We start from the raw sequence: 23,135 nt of genomic DNA, 5'->3' as shown, positions 1-23,135 counted from the left end.
TTTTTCTTATTATGTTAGCAGAGGTGATACATTTATAACTTAGACTAGCAGTTAGATCTCTATTCGTGTGTGTTTATTTTGTTGCTGCCATGCAGGGACTTTCCTTACAGATCAGCGTGTTTGTATTCACTGCTTGTTGTTTAGGCGTGCAGAGATGTCGTGGGATTTTATCGTACCGGTTTGTTTGGACGATCTCGTAAAGTCTGGTGCTGTTAACCAGTATGTGGTTCAAGATGTGCTCCCTGCTAAACAGCTCCCCCCCTCATATCAAAAGTAAGTCCTGAACACTTTTTAACTGTATATATTTAAGTATTGCTTATCTTGTCTGTACTGGTGTACCTAACGTTACCGTTTTCTGTCTGTTATTAAGGTTTTAAAGCAGCACTGAGAAGTCAAGGGCCCCTGTGTATCCTGGAGCATTTTGACACAGCATACAGTGTTTTACAGTAAGTGTAGATACAGTCCCATAAAAAGCTATACATTTTTGTTGAATTTTAAAATATAAACATTAATGTTGTTATGCATCTGTAGCATTTATGTGTGCATACAAAACATGAACTCTATACAATTTTCAAAGCCTTCGAACAAGTTAAGGAAACATGAGTATTATTATAATTGTATACAAAAATATAGGAAAATAAACATTAATGGCATCCAAATATAACAAAGAAATGAATCACCATCAACTGAAAACAAGCTGACTATCATAAGTTATTATAGCTTGTTTTAATGTTTTATTTATCTATTCAAAATCCAAAAATCCAATACAATTCCTTACAAGAAACTAATATGGGAACAAAAATGCAGCTAAATGTATAACTGAGAAAAACAATGTCAAACACATCTTGAAGTGTATTAAACGTTAACCACATGCGTTACAATGACTTTGTCTAAGCATAATTTTTTGATTGCATTTAGACATTGTCGCACAGTGGATGTAGCAGTGAAAGAAGACACGCTGGAGTTGCTAATACAAGGTTGGTATCTCATAGTCCTACGTTCTTATCACCTTGTTATTTTACTTCTAGTTATGCACAGTAATTCAAAACTACATTTCCTACGATGTATCACAATTCTCTGTGTTCTTAGTGGTAAGAGGTCTGTCGGTTTCCCTGCCGACCCTTCTCCTGTCAGGATCTTTGTCAGCTGTGGATCGCAAACAGCAGCTCAATGCTGTGAAGATGAGCGTTTTTGTGCTTTGCAAACTCACAGAAACACTTGAGAGTGACTCGTACAGGGAGACTATCGTCACAGCACCCAGCAAGGTACTACTGAATGTTATAAAGTTTTATTATTTCTAAGTTGTTTATACTATGCCCAGTGATGAGAACAAGGCAAATACGAGCTGATTGGCTGGGATTTTGTGTTCTCTTGCTCTCTGACTGGTGGGTAATCTTGGCAGAGCGGTGGAGATTGGCTGCACTGCTGTAAGGGCCCACCTATATTAATGCCAGCTGTCGAGCATAATACAATTCTCCTTTAGAAATGGACATTTGTGGATGATTTGGCAGCTTACAGTGTGTGTGTTTTAGTATGTCCCGTGTGTGTGTGTAAATGTGTCGGTCAGCAAAGAGTCGCATCTCCTTATTTGGCCCACCAGCTGTGAATATTTTCTTTGGTAATCTGAGGGCAACAGCTTCTAAGCTTGATTTTTGTGTATGTTGTGTATACATATTGAACATCTCTTTGTGTTTCTCTCAGGGTCGTAAGAAGGATAAAGTTGCTGGAAAAGGTCTCCTGCAGTGGGACAGTGAGAGAGAGACAGTTCTTCAGTGTTTAACTCAATTGCTGCAGCTGGACATTCGCACACTGTGGAGTCTGTCTCTAGTGGAGGAGGAGTTTGTCAGGTAAAACATAGTTTTTCTCTTAAATTCACTCTTTCTCTGTTTGATCTTTTTTTTAACTGTATCTCATTTGCTGATTTTATGTAGTTGTGTGACATGCTGTTGCTATAAACTTCTGGAAAACCCCACCATAAGCCACATGAAGAGCAAGTCCACCAGAGACGCCATCATTCATGTGCTGGGAATTATGGTGAAGAAATACAATCACATGTTGGGTAGGTTTATATGTATACATCACACACCAGTTGAGTGGGTTTGCAATGGTGTAGATGTTGAGCTGAGATGTCCTGAATATTTTTTTCTTTCTTGTACAGGAGCATGTGTGAAGGTGATTCAGCTCTTGCAGCATTTTGAGCAGCTGGCATCAGTATGTGCTCAAGCTGTGGCTGCCTGGAGCACAGAGTACGGGGTCAAGGCCATCGTTGGAGAGATCATGAGGTGGCATTTAATAACGTTAATGGTTTTTTTATTTTTTTTTTTTTTTTTTTTTTTGAGAAATTAATACTTTCGTTTAGGAAGGATGCTTTAAATTGATTAAAAGTCATGATAAAGACATTTGTAATGTTAAAAGATTTCTATTGTTTGATAAATGCTGTTCTTCTGAACTTTCTATTCATCAAAGAAACCTGAAAAAATTCTACTCGGCTGTTTTCAACAATAATAATAATAATAATACATGTTTTTTGAGTGGAAAAGCAGAATATTAGAATGATTTCTGAAGGATCAAGTGACTGGAGTAATGATGCTAAAATTCAGCTTTGAAATCATTTTAAAATGTATCATTGAAATTATCAAGTCAAATTATTTTAAATAGCAAAAATATTTCAGAATTTTTGCTGTACTTTGCATCAAATAAATGCAGGCTTGATGAGCAGAAGAGACTTCTTTAAAAACATTAAAAATCTTACTGTTCAAAAATGTTTGATTGGTAGCATATTCACTACATAAAATTTTGGGGTTTAGTTTCTAGCAAAAATATATACTATCCTGTAACAATGTAACATACTTTGGTTGTTATGTAATATTTTGGTTATACTGCTCACCCATTATCGATTAATTTCCTTCTAAATCAAATCTTCTTGTGTGTGTTTCAGAGAGATTGGTCAGAAGTCAAGTGAGGAGCTAGCCAGAGAAGGTTCAGGTGTAAAGGCTTTCTCCAGCTTTTTGTCTGAACTCGCTACTCTGGTACCCGAAACCATGATTCCTAACATCAGTGTTCTTCTGACACACCTGGAGGGAGAGGTACAGTCACGCATGTTCTCTTTCATCACTTCTGTCATGGAAGTCTTGCCCGGTGATGAGACCAAGGCGAATATGAGCCCACTGAATTAGAGTCTGAGCTCTCCTGTGTTCCTGTTGGCTGGTAATCTTGGCTGGGCAGTGAAGATTTGCTGTCTTGCTGTAAGGGCCTGCCTAAATTCAACAAGCCCCTTCCTCTGAAGTTTCTATCCTTTGAAGAAAAGGGGAAGAACAAAGATGGAGCTTACATTTTTGTGTGTGTGTGTGTGTGTGTGTGTGTGTGTGTGTGTGTGTGTGTATGAAGGATCACAGGTTGAGTCTTGGTTCTCTGCAGTAATTCTTTGGGCGTTGAGCTCTCTCTTTGGTAATCTGAGGGCAATCATTTAAAACAAATCTTTGAGTTTCAGAGCTTAACTCTTTGTATGTAAATGTGTGTGTGCTCTGTTGACATACTGTTTGTGTATGGACAGAGTCCAAGTCTGCGGGTGGCTGTGTGTGAGGTTCTCGGCGAGGTTCTTGTCCGGATCCTGTCTGGTGATAAGCTGGATGATTCTGCTCGTGCAAGCCGAGATCGTTTCCTGGACACGCTGCAGGAGCACATCCATGATGCCCACTCGCATGTCCGAGCACGTGTGCTACAGGTCTATGCACGTATTGTCAACAGCAAGGTGTGTGGGTTGTTTTTCCCTTTGCTTTTCAACAGAAAGTGAATGGGTTTTATTCTTCGATGCTTTAAGATATAATCCCAATGCCCTCTTTCCAGGCCTTGCCGCTGTGCAGGTACACTGAAGTTATGGAGCTGACCGTTGGGCGTCTGGGTGATAAGTCTGTCCATGTGTGCAAGAGTGCTATCCTGCTGCTGGCTGCCTTCATTGCTCATAACCCTTACAGCTGCAAGGTACAAACAATCTCATAATATCTGGTAGATTCACTACCATTTTTATAATCAAATAAGAGACTTTTGAACACTAGTGTATTTAACTGTTTACATATATTTAAATGTACTTGCTTCGGTTTTCTCCCTGTCTAGTTAAGCAGTGTAGACCTGAAAAAGCCCCTGGAAAAGGAGATGGCCAAATTAAAAGAGATGAGAGATGCTCAGAAAGAGCAAGTGCCCAGTATGTTTCTTTCTTTGTTGATTTCCTCTCTTTGGCGGCACTGCAGAAATTGCTTCCAGCTGTAAGATTTTAGCTTTATGTTTGCAGTTGCAGTCATCACAGCAGCTGATCTTTGGGATGCAATGAAGCCTGAGGTGGAGATGACTGTGAAAGCACAACTGGAGTCTGGCAGTGAGGAAGAGGAGGACAAAGAAGAAGAGGAGACAGAGGTAGAGGAGGAGAGAAGCGACAGAGACACTGCTTTACAAATTGCACAGCTTCTCCGGGAAAGCAAATACAGGTACATGTGAATTAACACACATATGCTCATACTTCTTCCCTTAACTTCTACACACACACACACACATGCAATGTGTTGTTTAATTGTGTGCAGGAAGGCAGTTGGTCTGTGCATGCGGGCTCACTCTCTGTTCCCAGAGTCATCGTTCTTCTCAGATTTGGCCGACTTGAATGCAGAAACCCTCATCAACACACTTGCAACGCTTTTCAAGGGTATGTGTATACTACCACAAAGCGCCTTGCTCCGGAGCACCACGGAATTTGTTCTAGGTCTCACCAAACTAGGTTAGATGACGGTTCTAATTCCAAATTAAAACAAGTTGTTTGTGCATCTCATTCCAGGTCCAGAGCAGGAGACACCTGAGGCCGTGTCGAGTGATGCTCCACCCACCCCACAAAAAGAGGGTGGAGGGAATGAAGGGGGAGAGAGTGAACTGAAAAAGCAGGAGATGTTGGTTCAGTACTTGAAAGACACAGAGAGCTTTGCTCTACAAGTGGAAAGAGCCATCGCTGTTATTAACAACATGCTGTACTGGAAAACCACTACAGGTAATTACTATGAATTAAAAGGCTGTTTGGTTTATATTAAAGTTGGCATGAAATGGAAAAACAAAAGATATTTTATTACTTCTGTCAAGTGTGACTTTAAATACAAGTGTAGTTTCCTGATTGGTCTCTCTTTCTCAGTTGTGCAGGAGGCAGTGCAGTTCTGTGTTACAGCATTTGAGTTCAGTGTAGCCGACTCCGTGTGTGGGGTCAGAAAGATGCTGCCTCTGGTATGGTCTACTGATGTCACAATCAAGGATGCTGTCATCCAGGCCTATAGACGCCTGTACCTCAACCCCCACGGTGACAACACCAGGTCTGCAAACATTTTGTTTTGTTCCTTAAATAAGAAGTTCACTTCCAGAATTGATACTGATAATTTACTCACCCCCATGTCATCCAAGATGTTCACGTCTTTTCTTTTTTCATTCGCAAAGAAATTCGGGTTTCTGCGGGAACGTTAAGGATCTTTCTCCATATAGTGGACTTCAATGGAAGCCAATGAGTTGAAGGTCAAAATTGCAGTTTCAGTGCAGCTTCTAAGAGCTCTATGTGATCCCGGCCTAGCAATAAGAGTCTTATCTAGCAAAACAATCAGTCATTTTCTTTGAGGGAAAAAATGTTTTTATTTTTTACCACGAATGCTTATCTTGCACTAGATCTGCGACGCACATCTTTCTGCATTATGTAATTACGTTTTAAAAGTCACATGCAGTTAATACTTCGCTTAAAAAAAGGTAGGGTAGGGCAAAACTTTTTCTCCTTAATTTAGACCTTAATTTCTTTTTGACTGAAGAAAGAAAGACATAAACAACTTGGATGACATGGGGATGAGTACATTGTCAGGAAATTTTCATTCTGGAAGTGAACTTCTCCTTTAAGGCTAAAGGAACACAATTTGATATACTGTAGCTCAACTAGCCTTTTGTGTCTGTCCATCAGGACGAAGGCTCAGACTCTGGTGGACAATCTGTCAGATCTGATGATCGACGCTTCATTGGGGACCGTCCAGTGTCTAGAAGAGATTGTGAGTGTCTTTTACCTAACGTGTGAGCAATCATTTTCATAATGTATTCTTCTTTTGACATTGGTTTTCCTCTTGGTGCAGGTCCAGGAGTTTTTCAGCAGTGAGAGTGCCCTGCAGACTTCAGTGGTGCAGGTTTTGTGGGAGAGGTTCTCTGGTAAACGAGAGACTAAAGCACTTCACAGGAGAGCTGCAGTGCTGTTGCTGGGCATGGCAGCACGGTGAGATACTCAAATCTTTTTGCTTCCCAGATGTCTCAGAATGATTCTGTTGAACTGATTTAATGTCACAGCAATTTTTGCCCAATGATGAGACCAAGGTGAATGTGAGTTCCTTGGGTAAGAGTCTGAGCTCTTCTGTGCTTCTATTGGCTGGTAATCTTGGCTGGGCAGAGGAGATTTGCTGCTTTGCTGTAAGGGCTTGCCTACATTAAATAAGTTCTTCCTATCAAGCTCTCCCTCACAGAAATGCAGGAGAGATTTGGGAAGGATGATCATTTTGTGTGTGTGTGTGTGTGTTTGTGGACACAGGTTGAAACTCAGTTCTCTGTAATGTCCAATGAGCTATGAGCTAGTTCTTTTGTAATCTGAGGGCGTTCTTGTCTTCATTATGCTGTTTAAGGTGTGGTGTGCATTATTTCAATCTCTAACTTCATTTTGTGTGCGTTTAGTGCTGAGAGGGAGGTTGTGCTCAGTAATTTGGACACACTCTGCTCTGTCGCTCTGGGTGAGAAGGTTGCAGAAGATTATCTGCTGGCACGGGACACACTCATCACCATCGCCAACATTACAGATCATGTGAGGGTATGTACAGTGTTTACACTTTGTATATATTACCATTTAAAGGTTTGAAGTATTAATGGTTTTTCTACTGTGGAAATGCAGTAAAAACAGTAAGATTATGAAATACTATTATTTTTTACTTTTTTTTTTTTTTTTTTTTTTGGAAATATATATTTTAAATGTAATTTATTTCTGTGACGTAAGCTGAATTATCAACAGCCATTACTCCAATTTCCAATGTCACATGATCCTTCAGAAATCATTCTAATAATATAATTTGTATGCTCTTGTGTGTCTCAGCAATCTAAGGGTGTTCCCTTCAGGCTTCCAATGGACCACCATCTCTTCAGCTGTCTGTCCCAAGCCATCGCTGATGGTATGGTCTTTTAGCTCTTTTTGCCTTTGCTTACATCTTTCAGCTTTTGCCTTGTAGTCTGATCACAAGTTTTGGCTGGTTTCTTATAAAATGCTGTGATAACTTAAAAGGCTTTGCCAAACATTCCCCCAATCAGGGCTTGAAAACAAACAAACAAAAAATTAAATCTGTGCAGAATCTGTATTTTTAACGTTTCTGTTTCTGAAACTGCCAGTTAATAACTTTTTTTTTTTTTTTTTTTTTTTTTTTTTTTTTTTGTTTTTAAATGCCTGTAATAAAAAAACAGGAAGAGATCTTGAATCTGTGAATGCTTTAAAGACATTAAAGTACGTGTCTGGATGCTAAAATACTAATTATGTATTCTATGTACTTCACTCGCATCAACATACTATGCCGGCACAGTAAGGCAGTGGTCACGCTGACTGCAACAGTTTGTACAATGGAGAAAAGTAACTTTAATGTTTCTTTTAACTGTACTTTTATTTTGATGATAAACAGGCTGCAATGTCGCAAAAATATGTTGTGTAGGTGCATGTGATCTGTTGAATCCATACACTATCCTCAGATAAACTCTAACACCGGTGCATTGCGACATACCTATGATGAGTTGGATGCATCCGCTCGCATTTGCATTGGCCCTACTACTTTAATTTTTGATTGGTTGATGGTAAATTTCAAATATTAAATGGAACAATAAAATAACGTTATTAACCGGTTAATGGACAATTTTCGATTCTTTTTCAGAACTATAAAATTTGATTTCCCGCCCTCAACATATCCTGATTGTTTCATGTCAGTAGATAGTCCTTTATTGTTTTGAATGTGTTGGCTTTTATGCTACAAATAGTAAATGATCATTGTTCCTTTAAAAGATAGATTAATGTAACTTATTTATAACTGGGTTTAACTTTTGTCTGTTTGTAATCAAATCACCTGATCTGTCGATGGCAGGTTTAAACATGGTCTTTCTCTCATTCCCCTTTCTTTATCTGGTTTCTTTCATTTGTTTTTGTTGTTTGGTAACAGCTGTACCTTCATTTGAACAGGAGTAGTCCAGTCTGACCCCCATTGGCAGACCTTCATGGAACAGGCTGTCCGTCTCATCTACTTTCTGGCAGAGTCCCCTGACCAGCTTTGTTCCCGCCTCCTCCAACGGTCTGCTCATCTCCTATTGGAACAAATCACAGAGGGCGGAGAGCCCAACCAATCACAATTGCAGGAAGCTGGGTCTCAGGGCTCTGAGGAGCAAGGTAATGACAGCACAAGAAATATATTAACTTTTTGCATACTGCGTAATTGATATGCAATATTGTACAGATATTTGCAGGAGAAATCTGAAATATTAAGATAGAAAACATAGTTTTTAATCAAATTAATGCAGCCTTGGTGAGCATAAGAGCACCTATTTTGTTCAGCTTTTGTGTTTAGGTAAGATTCTTGTTCTTTTCCTAGTGAATTGCGTGAGCTTGGCCCAGGTGCTGTCACTGTGTGGAGCTGTGGCCTTCTGGCAGGTGTCTCACCTTGAAAGAAGTGTAAGCGCTGAGCTACGGAGGAGGAGAGGAGAAAAGGAAGAGAAGGAGGAGAAGGAGAAAGCACCTGCTAACAAAAAGGTTAATGAAGACCATGCACTTATCGGTTATGCTTTCTGTAAAATCACATTAAAGTGCTGCCCATTGCACACTGATGACTGATTCATGTGTCATTTGCTAGGAGGCTAACGACAGTTGTGTGGAGGAGGAGCTCGGGCTGGTGGGCGCCTCAGCTGAGGACACTGAGGCGGAGTTTATCCGCAAGATCTGTGAGACTGAGTTATTAACTGGTGAGCCCATCTAAAAAAAACAGTTTCTTGTACTATTTTGTCTTGAGCTTGGAATAAAGTGATCTAGCTCTTTATAAACCTGCATTATTTTGTTTATTAAAGAGTTCTCACCTGATTCACAGAGCATTAAACCACTGATCTGTCTTTGCAGAAGGAAACATGTTAAGTGCATTTTTGCCTTTGCTGGTGAAAGTTTGCAGTTCTCCAGGGAAATATTCCCACCCTCAGCTCACCACAGCTGCCTGCCTGGCTTTATCTCAGTACATGATGATCAGGTATGTATATTATTGTTTTATATTACACTACTGTTCAAAAAGATGTAATTTGTTCTGGTGATGGCAAAACTGAATTTTCAGCAGCCATTACTCCAGGTCAATAATAAATAAGACATCCAACGATTTAAAAAATACATTTTCTGATTGCCATCCACAAACTTTTTAAGTTTATATTACATTTAGTGCTGTCAAATCAATTAGTCATGATTAATCACATCCATTTGGAAAAGAAAAAAAAAGCACACACATGCAAATTTTTCTTATATATTATAGTATTTTACATTATATTTATATAATGTAAATGCAGACTTTTCTTTTGAATGTGATTTAATCACGATTAATTAATATGACAGCACTAATTATATTTATAATATATCATATTTGCTGCTTTAACTATGCAATATTAACATCTTATGTATGTTTTTTTCAGTCCTGCTGTTTGTAAAGACAACATCCGGCTGCTTTTCACTGTGCTTGAAAAATCACCACTTCCTGTGGTCCGAGCCAACACAATTGTTGCTCTTGGTGATCTAACAGTCCGCTTTCCCAACATTCTGGAACCCTGGACGCCCAACCTTTATGCCAGGTAGCTGCAAACCACTGGTCTATGGATATTTTGCATAATTAGTTGTTCTTGTTGATTATAGTTCCTGCTAAATCTACTACATTGCAGTCTTTTTAAAGTTTAATTCATTACAATTTGGTTGGAATAGGGTTTGAAATGTCTTATACGGTTTGGTGGATTATGGTGATCTGTTTTGTAACTAATTTGTCTTAAGGTTGAGTGATGACAACGCATCTGTGCGTCTGACGGCCATCACTGTTTTGACCCAGCTGGTGCTGAAGGATGTGATGAAGGTCAAAGGTCAGGTCAGTGAGGTCGCAGTGCTCCTGCTGGACCCTGAGCCACACATCGCCAGCCTCGCTCTCAACTTCTTCAATGAGCTCTCTGCAAAGGTAGGTGCTGTCTCTCACTCTCATCCTCCTCATGCCTCCCAAGATGAGATGCCCTGATTATAACACCCTGCCTATTTCTTCAGGACAACGCCATTTACAACCTGCTGCCAGACATCATCAGCCGATTATCTGATCCTGAGCGTGGAATGAAGGAGGAGGACTTCAACACCATCATGAAGTGAGATATGATTTATGCTGCTATTGCAGTTTAACTTATTCTGCATGACAAAGCCATAAATCACTTCTATTTAACTTTCTCTTTCAGACAACTCTTCTCCTACATCACTAAAGAGAGACAGACAGAGAGTTTAGTGGAGAAACTCTGCCAGCGTTTCAGAACCGCAAAGTGGGTATCAGGCAACATTAATTTTTTTTTTTTTTTCCTCTCAAAAACAGTGCTTTAAAAACATCTTTTCTGTTCATCATGAAGTTTTGACCTGCTTTTGGAAAACTTTTCTATTTCAAACATGTCTAGAGATACAATTCTGATGCAATTCCCCAAAATCAAATTTAAAAATGGCCAATTAGGGCAGTTTTCATAGTGCACAGGAAAACATTGCTAGAGCAACATTTGTGAGGCTCCTTTATGACACATAATCAGTGTGAAGGACCAGGTCTACCTCTCTTATGTAATCTCATCCCATCTTCTGTTTGCAGGACTGAGCGTCAGTGGGCAGATCTCGCCATGTCTCTTTCACTGTTGTCCGTGTGTGAGCGAGGTTTCAAAAAGCTGCAAGAGTGCTGGGACTGTTACAGTGATAAACTCACTGAACCTGGAGTCTATCAGCCCCTCTTGTCCATTGCAGCCAAACTCCGTCGAAGAGCCAAACCACAGTTTAAGGTACTATATTTAGTGATAGTGATAGTTCATGATTCCCTTGTTAGTCCGGAACAGTTAAACTGCCTGCTGTTCTTCAGAGAAATCCTTCAGGTCCCACAAGTTCTTTGGTTTTCAGCATTTTTGTGTATTTGAACCCTGTCCAATTATGACTGTGTTTGGTTTTGAGATCCATCTTTTTTTACACTGAGGACAACTGAGGGACTCATATGCAACTATTACAGAAGGTTCAAACACTCACTGATTCTGGGGGTGAAAACTTTAGACGGATCGAAGATGTGTACATTTCTTATTTTGCCTAAATATCATACTTTTTTCGTTTAGTACTGCCCTTTAGAAACTACAGAAGATACTTGCATGTTTTCTAGAAGACAAAGTAAGTTCAATACACATCTTCACACAGTTTAAAAGTTTTCACCCCTGGCATCAGTGAGTGTTTGAACCTTCTGTAATGGTTGCATATGAATCCCTCAGTTGTCCTCAGTGTGAAAAGATGGATCTCAAAATCATACAGTCATTGTTGGAAAGGGTTCAAATGCACAAAAAAAAAAAAAACGAATCTGAAGGATTTTTCTGAAGAACAACAGGCAGTTTAACTGTTCAGGACAAATAAGGGACCCATGAACAACTATCACTAAACAAAAAACAGCTGTGGATCATTGAGGTTACACCGCAGTATTTAGAATCAAGTGTATGTAAACTTTTGAAGTCATTTTTATAAATTCAACTATTATTTTCTCTTGTGGACTACATGTAATCATCTCTTATGTGAACTATCTTATTCAGGTCAGTACTAAATAAAACAAATTACATGCATTTTGTATGATTCCTCTTATTTATAGATTCTGAAAGGTGTATGTAAACTTTTGATTTAAGTGTGCACACAGCACTGATCATGACTGTTTATTCCAGCATTTTGAAAGTATCTGTTTGTTTAGGCGCAGGTTGAAGACTATGAGAAGCGTTTGACGGCTGTTCACACTAAAGGGCTGGAGAACGTGGAGAGTGAAGAGAGAGAACAGCAGATGGGAGACACACACAGTCAAAACCTACAAACGCCACAGCCACCCAAGAGTGTGCGCAAAACCACACGAGGTGAGGAGATTGAGCAAATCAGATCACACAAAAAATTTGATTAAATGCATATAACATCTCATTGTACATCTCTGTATCCTTCAGGACGTGGTAAACCGAAGATGGATGACAGTGATCTTGTAACCCCGAGAAAATCTCGCTCTCGTCCCAAACCTACAATCACCTTCACTAGTGATGAAGAAGAGGAAGAGGGTCAGTCACTTTCATGATTATCATTGTTAGTTCTTATTCCATGTTACATATGTAGTAAATTGCTTATTAATGGCTCCTTTTGATTCTTTTTCAGATGCCGTCATGGCTGAGAGCGAGACGCCTAAAGTGACAACACCCATTGCCCGCACACGACGCACTCGTCTCAGACACTGAGCACTCTTTTTCAGAAATTCCAGCTTGTTTTTGTTTTTGTTTTATTATTTTTAATACCATTCCCATGTAATTTGATTTTTAAAAGATGAGGTCTTTGTCATTTTTAAATGTTTAATCTTTTAGATGCCATTAATATGCTATATGTGTGTCTGTTGGTTTTTTTTTTATTAAATATTTTTAAACCACAAGTAATGGCTCTGAATATTTTGTTGGTGCATATACATGTATTTGTCATTTAAGATGATTTTTTTTTTTTTTTTTTTTTTTTTTTTAAATTGCATTTTAAATGTTGAATTTTAAGGAGTTGTATATGTCTTGCAACTTCAGTAAAATCCATAAATGTGACCCTGGACCATTAAACCAGTCATGAGTAGCATGTGTAATACATAGAATGGGTCAAAATTATTTATTTTTCTTTTATGCCAAAAACCATTAGGATATTAAGTAAAGATCATGTTCCAGGAGGATATTTTTTTTCAATTTTCTACTGTAAATATATAACTTAATTTTTGATTAGTAATAGGCATTGTTAAGAAATTAATTTGGACAACTTCAAAGGTTATTTTTTTTATTTTCTTTATTTTCCCTCCACCCTCAAATTCCAGGTTTTCAAATAGTTGTATCTCGGCCACATATATATCCTATCCTAACAAACCATACATCAAAAACTATACGAAACTCGAGGGAAGTCGCTTGCATCTGGTTAATCTGTTTTAACTGAAGGTGTTGAAAATGTTGTTTAGACACGGGACTTTAGTTTTGTAGGCGGTCATTCGTGCATAGCCGAGGAGATTTAGTGTTTGTCTTCTCGGAGCTGAGCTGTGTAGGTTCTGCGTTGTGTGCGTTTTGCTTGTATAGAATGCGGTTTCATTCTTAGAAGTTTATTGCAAGTAACGAGAAGAACGACAATTTAAACGCCAGACTCGGAAAATGAGATAATGAGCCGTGTGAAAGTTTCAGCTGTGTGTCACTGACTACTGTCGGGTGAGAGAAACAACCTCAGAAGTTTAGTTTTACAACTTTAAAGGCTTGCAATGAATTCATATGTGCTTCGCACAAGCCGCCTTAACCACTGTCTGAAAAACGCCTGCAAAAATGGAGTGCATGAGCGACGTCAGTTTCTGCAAATGTGTAGATCCAAAACAACATCTGCGCCCAAAAACTTTAGCGATTATGAGATCATAAAACGGGATTACAACATACGAGTTCCTCAGCGGTTTAATTTCGCCAAGGACGTGTTGGAGCAGTGGGAAACAAAAGAAAAGGTAATTTAAGAAATGCTTTGTTTCTAATGTTCTGATATGGTGCTCCCCTATTCAGTTTTACAAATGTAGGTGTCCAAAAATGGTTAATACTTTGACTGGATACTACTTTGTAATAATTCCTAAACAAACATTGTAAAATACTGACCAGATCAGGTGATACTGTACATTCAAGTTTAAAAACATTTAAAGACACTGAAAATACACGAAAAAGACGCTGTGTTGCCACTGAGAAAACTGCTGCTATTCACTACCAGTATTCTCCAAGTAAGAATATCTGCAGGCTGGAATAGTGGGCGTGGCTATAGTTTAGGGCGTTTTCAGAGCCGTTGGTAGGGGCGTGGAGAAAGGTCATGATTGGTCGACAAAGCTGTCTGTCAAGGTTTTGGGGGTGGGTTAGGGGTAGTGTCTGTTGTACTTTTCGAAAGGACTCCTTTGCTCCAGTCTCATATTTTGGGCCTTAAAGGAGAAGTCCACTTCCAGAACAACAATTTACAAATTATTTACTCACCCCCTTGTCATCCAAGATGTTCATGTCTTTCTGTCTTCAGTCATAAAGAAATTATGGTTTTTGAGGAAAACATTTCAGGATTTTTCTCCATATAATGGACTTCATTGGTGCCCCGATTTTGAACTTTTAAAATGTAGTTTAAATGCAGCGGTCATTTTTTTTCGAAAAATAAAAATTTGTATACTTTTTAAGCACAAAAGCTTGTGTAACACAGGCTCTGGGATGCACGTCCACGATGCTATGAATTAGTAATGGATCGTTCTTGACCGTTTCTTTCATTTTGAATGAATCTTTAATGTGACTCGGGAAGAAGGAGACGTCTTGGGGAGTGATTCGTTCAGTCGCGCATGCGCAACATCCTATTAGGTTGTACTGGAATTAGTTCAATTAGTATTGAGTCAGTTTGTGGAGACTGGTAATATCCCAGTCTGTTTAAGTCATTCATAATGCCAGCACTTGTAAAATTGTTCAGTGTATTTTTGCTGTATATTACAGAACGGACAGAGGTCGTCTCTTCCAGCTCTGTGGTGGGTGAATGACAGCGGGGAGGAGGTCAGATGGACTTTTGAGGAGTTGGGCTTCCACTCCAGAAAACTTGCAAATGTTCTGCATCAGGTGTGCAGTTTGGAAAAAGGGGATCGTGTGTTCCTCGTCTTACCCAGAGTCCCTGAGTGGTGGCTGGTTAATGTGGCATGTCTCCGCACAGGTACAGGCTCACAGCCCTGCTCAAATGAACCTCTTTTCAGGATTTTCAGGATTCATTCACCATTGTTCTGTTTCTCTTTCCATAGATTTATTGTTAGGGTTAAACTTTAATCTAGTTGTAATGATTCACACCGCTGGGGAAACAGTGCTAGTTTAGACTAGCTTAAAGGAGAAGTTCACTTCCAGAACAAAAAATTGCAGGTAATGTTCTCACCCCCTTGTCATCCAAGATATTCATGTCTTTCTTTCCTCAGTTGTAAAGACATGTATGTTTTTTGAGGAAAACATTTCAGGATTTTTCTTCATATAGTGGACATCAATGGTGCCCCGAGTTTGAACTTCAGTTTAAATGCAGCTTCAAACGATCACAGATGTGGTTGCAGATGATCCCAGCTGAGGAAGAAGGGTCTTATCTAGCGAAACAATCGGTTATTTTCATAAAAAATACAATTTATATACTTTGTAATGTCAAATGCTCATCTTGTCTTGCTCTCCCTGAACTCTGTTTTTTTTCGGTTCAATACAGTTAGGGTATGTCGAAAAACTCCCATCTCATGTTCTCCCTCAACTTCAAATTCGCCCTACATCACTGTTTTACCTATTTTGTTAAGGGTGTCTGACCTTCTTTGCATGTTCACTTTGCCAAGACTGGGTCAGTACTTCTGCAATGATGCAGGATTATTTTGAAATGATTTTTAAAGTTGAGGGAGAAAATACGATTGAATACACAGAATACAGAATACACAGAGTTCAGGCAGAGCAAGACAAGAAGAGCGTCTGAGGTTAAAGAGTATTTAAATTTTATTTTTTAAAATGAAAATAACCAATCGTTTCGCTAGATAAGACCCTTCTTCCTCGGCTCGGATTGTTTACAACCACATTTGGGATCGTTTTAAGCTGCATTTAAACTGCGTTTTGGAAGTTCAAAATCAGGGCACCATACCAGTCCATTATATGGAGAAAAATTCCGAAATGTTTTCCTCAAAAAACATAATTTCTTTACGACTGAAGAAAGAAAGACATTAACATCTTGGATGACAAGGGAGTACATTATCTGTCAATGTTTGTTCTGGAAGTGAATTTTTCCTTTAAAGTTTAATGTGTGTAATTTTAAAATGTAAAAAAAAAAAAAATATCTCTACCAGATAAACCAAGAGTTATTATCACATTATGACTGATATCCGACAGATCACAGATATTTAAACTCCATACTATTTGATCTAAATAAATAAAAGTGCACACAAACAGTAGTTCCTTTTTCAACGTCCTGTTTTCTTGCACAGGTACAATTTTGATTCCCGGCACATCTCAGCTCACTGCTCGAGATATCCGCCACCGGCTGCAGGCGTCTGGGGCCAAGTGTGTGATCACTGATGAAACTTTGGCTCCACTGTTGGACACAGTAGCTTCAGATTGCCCTTCCATCTCCACAAAACTTCTGTTGTCCCACAGGTCCATGCATGGCTGGGGCAACCTGACCGAACTCATGGGGTGAGTGGAGAACAGGGGATGTGCATGTACAGGGTGCACTGAAGAAATGACTTGAGTACATTCTTTAAATATATATATATATATATATATATTTAAAGAATGCACTCAAGTCATATATATATATATATACAACATTACAAGTTGGTGATTTAATTAAGATAAGATGTTGTATTCGTGTTGTAGAAAAGTGTCAGATGATCATGTTTGCGTGGACACCAGGAGTGATGAACCTATGACTATATTCTTCACCAGTGGCACAACAGGCTCTCCAAAAATGACCCAACACAGCCACTGTAGTTACGGTCTGGGGCTCACTGTGAACGGCAGGTTTGTAACATTATGAAAGTTAACCCTTTAACTGTCACTCCCATTTTTGAACACAGACGTGAAAATGCACTATTCAAACTAAATTTTTTATAATTCTTGAACGAAAACATTTTGTAATATGATTTTAATGTACATTTTCAATAGTAATGCAATGTCTGATCTTAAAATGGTTTTCAAAAGATGAATTTTGAGATTTTAAGTTTTCAAGTGATATATAATTTTTTTATGATATCTAAAGGATGATAGGGAAAAAGCCAACGAAGAAAGTTTTTTTGTGACAAAGGTCAAATCTCTTGAACTGTAGTGTATAACATAATGCGTTTATTCTTTTAAGGTACTGGCTGGATCTGACTGAGCAGGATGTGTTTTGGAACACGTCGGACACAGGTTGGGCCAAGTCTGCATGGAGCAGTGTGTTTGCACCATGGATCCAGGGAGCATGTGTGTTTGCTCACCACATGCCACGTTTTGATACAAGTACAGTTCTCAAGGTACAGGAACATCACTGGTCCATTCTTGACTGGAATGTTCTGCTTCAGAGTTAAGAATTGATTCTTTAAAAATTTGTGTTATCACAATCTTACTTGTTGACTTTTTGGTATTTGTTGAGCAGTGCATATTCTGGTAACACTCATGTTTTTCTCCTGAAAGAGTCTGAGCAGCTATCCCATCACCACTTTCTGCACGGCACCAACAGCCTATCGAATGCTCGTACAGGACGACATATCCAGGTACTGACTGTAACTCAAATTAATTCTCTTTTAATTCTATGTTTACAAGTTTTTATAGGCTTCATTTATGATTATCATTTTTTATATGGCTGCAGAAGTTTCTTTGTAAGTGCATGTAAATGTTGACTGAATGTGTTATTGACTGGGAAGCATGACCTGGACAGCAGAGTCAGATTGAAATCGTCTGGTCCAGGTCTAGTCCTCATCTTTGCCTGTGGTTTTTGACAGGTTCAAGTTCAGGGCTCTTGAGCACTGTCTATGTGCAGGAGAGCCCATTAACCCAGAAGTGATGTGGAAGTGGAAAGAACTCACTGGACTGGACATCTATGAGGGATACGGACAGACTGAGACTGTAAATAAACATTTAGGCCCAGTCATAGACACAGTTTAGCCTAAACTAGGATTAGGCCATAGTTTAATTAGGACATTTAAGTACATTTTATAAACGTGCCTTAGAAAAAACATTATTGTTTTGGATCTTGGCACTGATGTATTTTAAGATCAGTCAGTGCAAGTTTCTTTCAGATGAAACAGCTCAGACTTACATTTTAATCTAGGACTAGGCTTAAGCCTTGTCTGTGAAACTGGGGTTTAAAGGAATAGTTCACCCAAAAAAATAAAAATTTGCTCAAAATTTACTTACCCTCAGGCCATCCATGATTTAGATGAGTTTGTTTCTTCATTGGAACAGATATGAATAAATGTAGCATTTAAGCATTACATCACTTGCTCACCAGTGGATACTCAGCAGTGAATGGGTGCCGTCAGAATGAGAGTACAAACAGATGATAATAACAACACAATAATCCACATGACTCAATCAAAAACATATTGTAAAGTGAAAAGCTGCGTATTTTGTAATAAACAAATCCATCATTAAGGCGATTTTAACTCCAAACAGTTGCTTCAGGATAAAGTCTTCTATCCATAATATTGATTTCTCCAGTGAAGTCGTCTCAGTTGAATCAGGAGAGAAATATGCACAGATCAAGCTCTGTTCACAAGTGAAAACAGATCTAAAAAAATATGTTGGTGGATTTTGATGCGAGAGGACAACAGAAGATTTTCACTGGAGGAAGTGTTATTGTGGATTATTAACTGGTATTTTGATCTTAAGCAACGGTTTAAAGTTAAAACACCTCAGTGATGGATTTGTTTCTTAAGAACACACAGCTTTTCACTTCACAAGGTGTTAATTGACGGACTGGGTGTCCAGTTGATTATTGTTTTTATCAGCTGTTTGGACTCTCATTCTGACGGCACCCATTCACTGCAGAGGATCTATTAGTGAGCAAGTGATGTAATGCAAAATTTCTCCAAAACAAAAAAAAATCTCATCTACATCTTAGATGGCCTGAGGGTGAGTAAACAGCTGGAAACTCTTTTGAACCCATTTTTATAGGATCATTAGAAACATGAGTAAAAATGGGTCCTAACTTAGCATCTATTTTATCTATATTACTAGATTCCTTAACAAAATCCTTTATAATGACCAGAATGAGAATTAATTTAGCCTTGTGTGCTGTCACACAGAGATACATCATTCCTCTTTTTTTCAACCAGGTTTTAATAGCAGGCACATTCAAAGGCATGAAGATCAAACCAGGATCTTTTGGAAAGGCATCACCAGGATATGACGTTCAGGTGCAGTAACAGTCTATCCAGGGTTTAAACTGGCTATAATAATAGTTATTATGGATGGCCTGAGAAATAATAAGACACATAATAATTAAATAAAAATAAACAAATACAGTTTTGAAGGAGAAGTCCACTTCCAAAACAAATATTCACATATAATGTACTCACCCCCAGTCATCCAGTTTTGAACTTCCAAAATGCAGTTTCAACGCGGCTTCAAACGATCCCAAATGCGGTTGTAAATGCCAGTCGAGGAAGAAGGGTCTTGTCTAGTGAAACGATGGGTTATTTTCATTAGAAAAATACAATTTAAATACTTTTTAATCTCAAACGCTCGTCTTGTCTTGCTTTCCCTGAACTCTGTGTAGTCTGACTCAAGACAGTTAGGGTGTTTTGAAAAATTCCAATCGTATTTTCTTCAAAAATCATTTCAAAATCATCCTACATTGCTTCAGAAGTACCGACCCAGTCTTTGCAAAGTGAACATGCAAAGAAGATCAAACACCCTAAACAAAAAAGATAAAACAGCAATATAGGGCCATTTTGAAGTTAGGGGGGAACGTGAGATGGGAGTTTTTCGACATACCCTAACTGTCATGAACCGATAAAAAACAGTTCAGGCAAAGTAGGACAAGACGAGCATTTGACATTAAAAAGTATATAAATTGTATCATTTTTATTAAAATAACCAATCGTTTCGCTAGATAAGACCCTTCTTTCTCGACTGGGATCGTTTACAACTGCATTTGGGATTGTTTGAAGCCGCATTTAAACTGCATTAGTTCAAAATCGGGGCACCATATCAGTCCATTATATGGAGAAAAATGCTGAAATGTTGTCCTCAAAAAGTATAATTTCTTTACGAAAGAAAGACATTAACATCTTGGATGACAAGGGGTTGAGTACATTATATGTGAATCTTCGTTTTGGGAGTGGACTTCTCCTTTAAAAAAATGACAGAAAAGCAATTGAGGCAATAGATTTGGCTTGTTTTCCTATAAAGTGAACAGTGGACTGTTTTGGTTTTAAGGTGGTGGGTGAAGATGGTTCTGTTGTGCCACATGGACAAGAGGGCGACCTTGGCATCAGAGTCAAACCAGACAGACCCTTCTCTCTTTTCACAGAGTATACGGTACGTTTTACTTTTTGTTAGGATAGCACAATATTTGGTCGAGATAAAGCTGTTTGAAAATCTGAAATCAAAATATTGAGAAAATCGCCTTTAAAGTTGTCCAAATTAAATTCTTAATGCATATCACTAATCATAAATTAAGTTTTAATATATTTACGGTAGGACATTTACAAAATATCTTCATGGAACATGATCTTTACTTAATATTCGAATATTTTCGATAATTTCGACCCATGTGTTTCTGGCTATTGCTACAAATATACCCATGCTACTTACGACTGGTTTTTGTGGTCCAGGGTCACAGAGTTGAGCTTGAGCTGCACTAATTAAACTTCTTGATCTAAATGAATCCTGTAGGGGGAGCCAGAGCGCACAGCAGAATGTTTCCGTGGTGATTTCTACCTGACTGGTGACAGGGGAATGATGGACAATGAAGGATACCTGTGGTTTATTGGCAGAGCTGATGATGTCATTCTCTCTGCAGGGTACGGAATTATACTTATCACGATGATTTCAAATTTTAAAATCTCATATCTCATGGTTTGTGTGTGTGTGTACTTGTTTTTGCTACATAGTGGGGACCTAATGTCCCCATAAGAATAGTAAAACCTGAAATTTTTGACATTGTGGGGACTGGCCTGCGGTCCCCACAATGTTAAAAAATTATTAAAAATAGTAAATGATGTTTATCTGAAAGTGTAACGATGGAAACATGTTTTCTGTAAGGGGTAGATTTAGGGTTAGTGTTGGGTTAGGGGATAGACAATATCGTTTGGTCAGTATAAAAACTACAGAAGTATATGGAAAGTCCCCACAATTCACAAAAACAAACGTGTGTGTTTGTGTGTGTGTGTGTACTTGTTTTTGCTACATTGTGGGGACCAAATGTCCCCACAAGGATAGTAAAACCTGAAATGTTTGACATTGTGGGGACTGGCTTGAGGTCCCCATGGGTACAAAAGCTTATAATCATACAGAATGAGTTTTTTTGAGAAAGTAAAAATACAGAACGTTTTCTGTAAGGGTTAGGTTTAGGGGTAGGGTTAGGGTAAGGGGATAGAAAATACAGTGTGGAGAGTATAAAAACCATTGCGCCTATGGAGAGTCCCCACAAGGATAACAAACCAGACGTGTGTGTGTGTGTGTGTTTTAGGTACCGCATTGGTCCATTTGAGGTGGAAAACGCTTTGATAGAGCATCCAGCTGTAGCAGAATCAGCTGTGGTCAGCAGCCCAGATCCAGTTCGAGGAGAGGTAGTGCAATGCATCTTGGGATTGCCTTCGCTGTGCAGGATACATGCAGTGTGACCTTAGAATTGGGCAAAAATGACATAACTTAGAAGACAGTACCATGATTATCAGCAGAGCACATTTGATTTATGCAGCTCAGATGATTTTGTGTTTAGCTGATGTCAAATTGTAACCATGATTATTATACTTATGTGACCCTGAATCACAAAACCAGTCTTAAGTAGCACAGATATAATTGTAGCAAGAGCCAACGTACCAATAGCCAATGTACATTGTGAGGCTTAAAATTATACATTTTTATTTTATGCCAAAAATCATTAGGATATTAATTAAATATCATGTTCCATGAAGGTATTTTGTAAGTTCTTACCGTAAATATATCAAACTTAATTTTGGAAGAACTTCATTGGAACAACTTTAAAGGCGATTTTCTTAAATTTTTTTGCACCCTCAGATTCCAAATTTCTCTAACAAATATTGTTCTATCCCAACAAACCATACATCAATGGAAAGCTTATTTACTCAGCTTTCAGATGATGTATAAATCTCAGGTTCAAAAAATTGACCGTTATCACTGGTTTTGTGGTCCAGGGTCACATATAGAATACAAAACTGTTTATTCAAATGTTTTTAAATTGTGCTTCTCCATGTTTCAGGTAGTAAAGGCTTTTGTAGTGCTGACAGCAGATTATAAATCAAGAGAGGATAAGGAACTGATCAAGGAACTACAAACACATGTAAAGACCGTCACGGCTCCTTATAAATATCCACGCAAGGTAACTTACTATTAGAATTCAGATCAAGATCTTTTCAGTTGAGTCCATCTTGTTTCAGCTTGCAAATGCTTAACTTATTTTTTGTCAGATCGAGTTTGTGGATCATCTACCCAAGACAGTAAGTGGGAAAATCAGGCGAGTGGAGTTAAGAAAGAAGGAGTGGGGACAGCAAACCAGCTAAATCTGGAAATGAGAAAAGAAATTTTGCATTCCACCTCTTACATGCAACATTCCCAGATGTCTTCCCACATTAATGCACCACATTTTAGACTGATAAATGGATCTACAGACCTGTAGTCGTTCAGCTCGCCTGCAGGTGGAGGCATTTTATAAGAATCGAGTTGCAGACCTCATTTCCAATTTCATGCAATACACATTTTAATTAGTATAAATGATTCTACCTCTTGTTTAATCATGTTTAAGTGGAGTAACTCAAAATGTGTAAGCCTTGCAGTTCGAATGTGTTTTATTCTTTTAATCTTAAACTGTAAATCATATTCAAAACCTAAATGTGAATCAATTTTTAACAATAGTAAGCATTTATATAATTAAAAGATTCTAATTAGTTAATAAAAGCATTTTAGGCTGACTTTATGTATGGTAAAACTCACTTATTATCAGAGTGATCCTTTTTCCTCAAGAGCATGATGTCATGTGACTGTGACAGATGGCAGACTCAAATCTGATCTCTGCTGAGAGAATTATGAGGTTATAAAAACTTCAGAATTTGTGGAAATTTTACCCTACAGAAAGG

At 38.4% G+C, this 23,135-nt stretch overlaps 2 protein-coding genes and 3 non-coding genes across 5 annotated transcripts; all 5 read left to right on the top strand.

Annotated features, from left to right (window-relative positions):
* Positions 1-149: 149 nt before the first annotated feature.
* On the top strand, positions 150-12,728 carry ncapd2 (non-SMC condensin I complex, subunit D2). Its single transcript, XM_051129071.1, is given in 32 exon segments — positions 150-256; positions 258-273; positions 371-446; positions 919-977; positions 1,090-1,265; positions 1,702-1,847; positions 1,932-2,059; positions 2,159-2,282; positions 2,939-3,086; positions 3,554-3,751; positions 3,847-3,981; positions 4,114-4,201; positions 4,289-4,481; positions 4,575-4,693; positions 4,823-5,029; positions 5,168-5,342; positions 5,969-6,053; positions 6,135-6,271; positions 6,721-6,853; positions 7,133-7,208; positions 8,255-8,458; positions 8,661-8,818; positions 8,919-9,027; positions 9,179-9,302; positions 9,733-9,888; positions 10,082-10,259; positions 10,343-10,437; positions 10,525-10,605; positions 10,917-11,100; positions 12,036-12,192; positions 12,277-12,384; positions 12,479-12,728. Coding segments are annotated over 32 exon segments (4,155 nt in total). The 5' UTR covers positions 150-154; the 3' UTR covers positions 12,559-12,728.
* On the top strand, positions 1,316-1,632 carry LOC127155271 (small nucleolar RNA U85). The gene has a single exon (XR_007825569.1). It is a non-coding gene; the product is annotated as a small nucleolar RNA U85 (small nucleolar RNA).
* LOC127155275 (small nucleolar RNA U85) lies at positions 3,134-3,461 on the top strand. Its single transcript, XR_007825570.1, has one exon. It is a non-coding gene; the product is annotated as a small nucleolar RNA U85 (small nucleolar RNA).
* LOC127155264 (small nucleolar RNA U85) lies at positions 6,351-6,645 on the top strand. The gene has a single exon (XR_007825567.1). It is a non-coding gene; the product is annotated as a small nucleolar RNA U85 (small nucleolar RNA).
* A 602-nt stretch (positions 12,729-13,330) lies between the features above and the next one.
* Positions 13,331-22,970, top strand: acsm3 (acyl-CoA synthetase medium chain family member 3). The gene is made up of 13 exons (XM_051129214.1): positions 13,331-13,823; positions 14,827-15,037; positions 16,320-16,527; positions 16,711-16,854; positions 17,189-17,345; positions 17,506-17,585; positions 17,814-17,937; positions 19,149-19,229; positions 20,254-20,355; positions 20,713-20,840; positions 21,509-21,608; positions 22,262-22,381; positions 22,470-22,970. The coding sequence occupies exons 1-13, from the start codon at positions 13,593-13,595 to the stop codon at positions 22,560-22,562; spliced, it is 1,779 nt and encodes a 592-aa protein (XP_050985171.1). The 5' UTR covers positions 13,331-13,592; the 3' UTR covers positions 22,563-22,970.
* Positions 22,971-23,135: the final 165 nt, after the last annotated feature.

The sequence above is a fragment of the Labeo rohita genome, chromosome 2, assembly GCF_022985175.1.
Source record: "Labeo rohita strain BAU-BD-2019 chromosome 2, IGBB_LRoh.1.0, whole genome shotgun sequence".
In the NCBI taxonomy this organism is placed as follows: Eukaryota; Metazoa; Chordata; class Actinopteri; order Cypriniformes; family Cyprinidae; genus Labeo; species Labeo rohita.
The sequence above is the reverse complement of the archived record's forward strand: the minus strand, read 5'-3'. Positions and strand labels throughout refer to the sequence as shown.

What these genes read in the sequence shown, in the direction of transcription:
- acsm3 (XM_051129214.1), top strand. Translation starts at nt 13,593, where the DNA reads ATGAATTCATATGTGCTTCGCACAAGCCGCCTTAACCACTGTCTGAAA. An exon ending in GGGCTCACTGTGAACGGCAG is followed by an intron (nt 16,855 to 17,188) that starts GTTTGTAACATT and finishes TATTCTTTTAAG; the next exon opens with GTACTGGCTGGATCTGACTG. An exon ending in GTACAGGACGACATATCCAG is followed by an intron (nt 17,586 to 17,813) that starts GTACTGACTGTA and finishes GGTTTTTGACAG; the next exon opens with GTTCAAGTTCAGGGCTCTTG.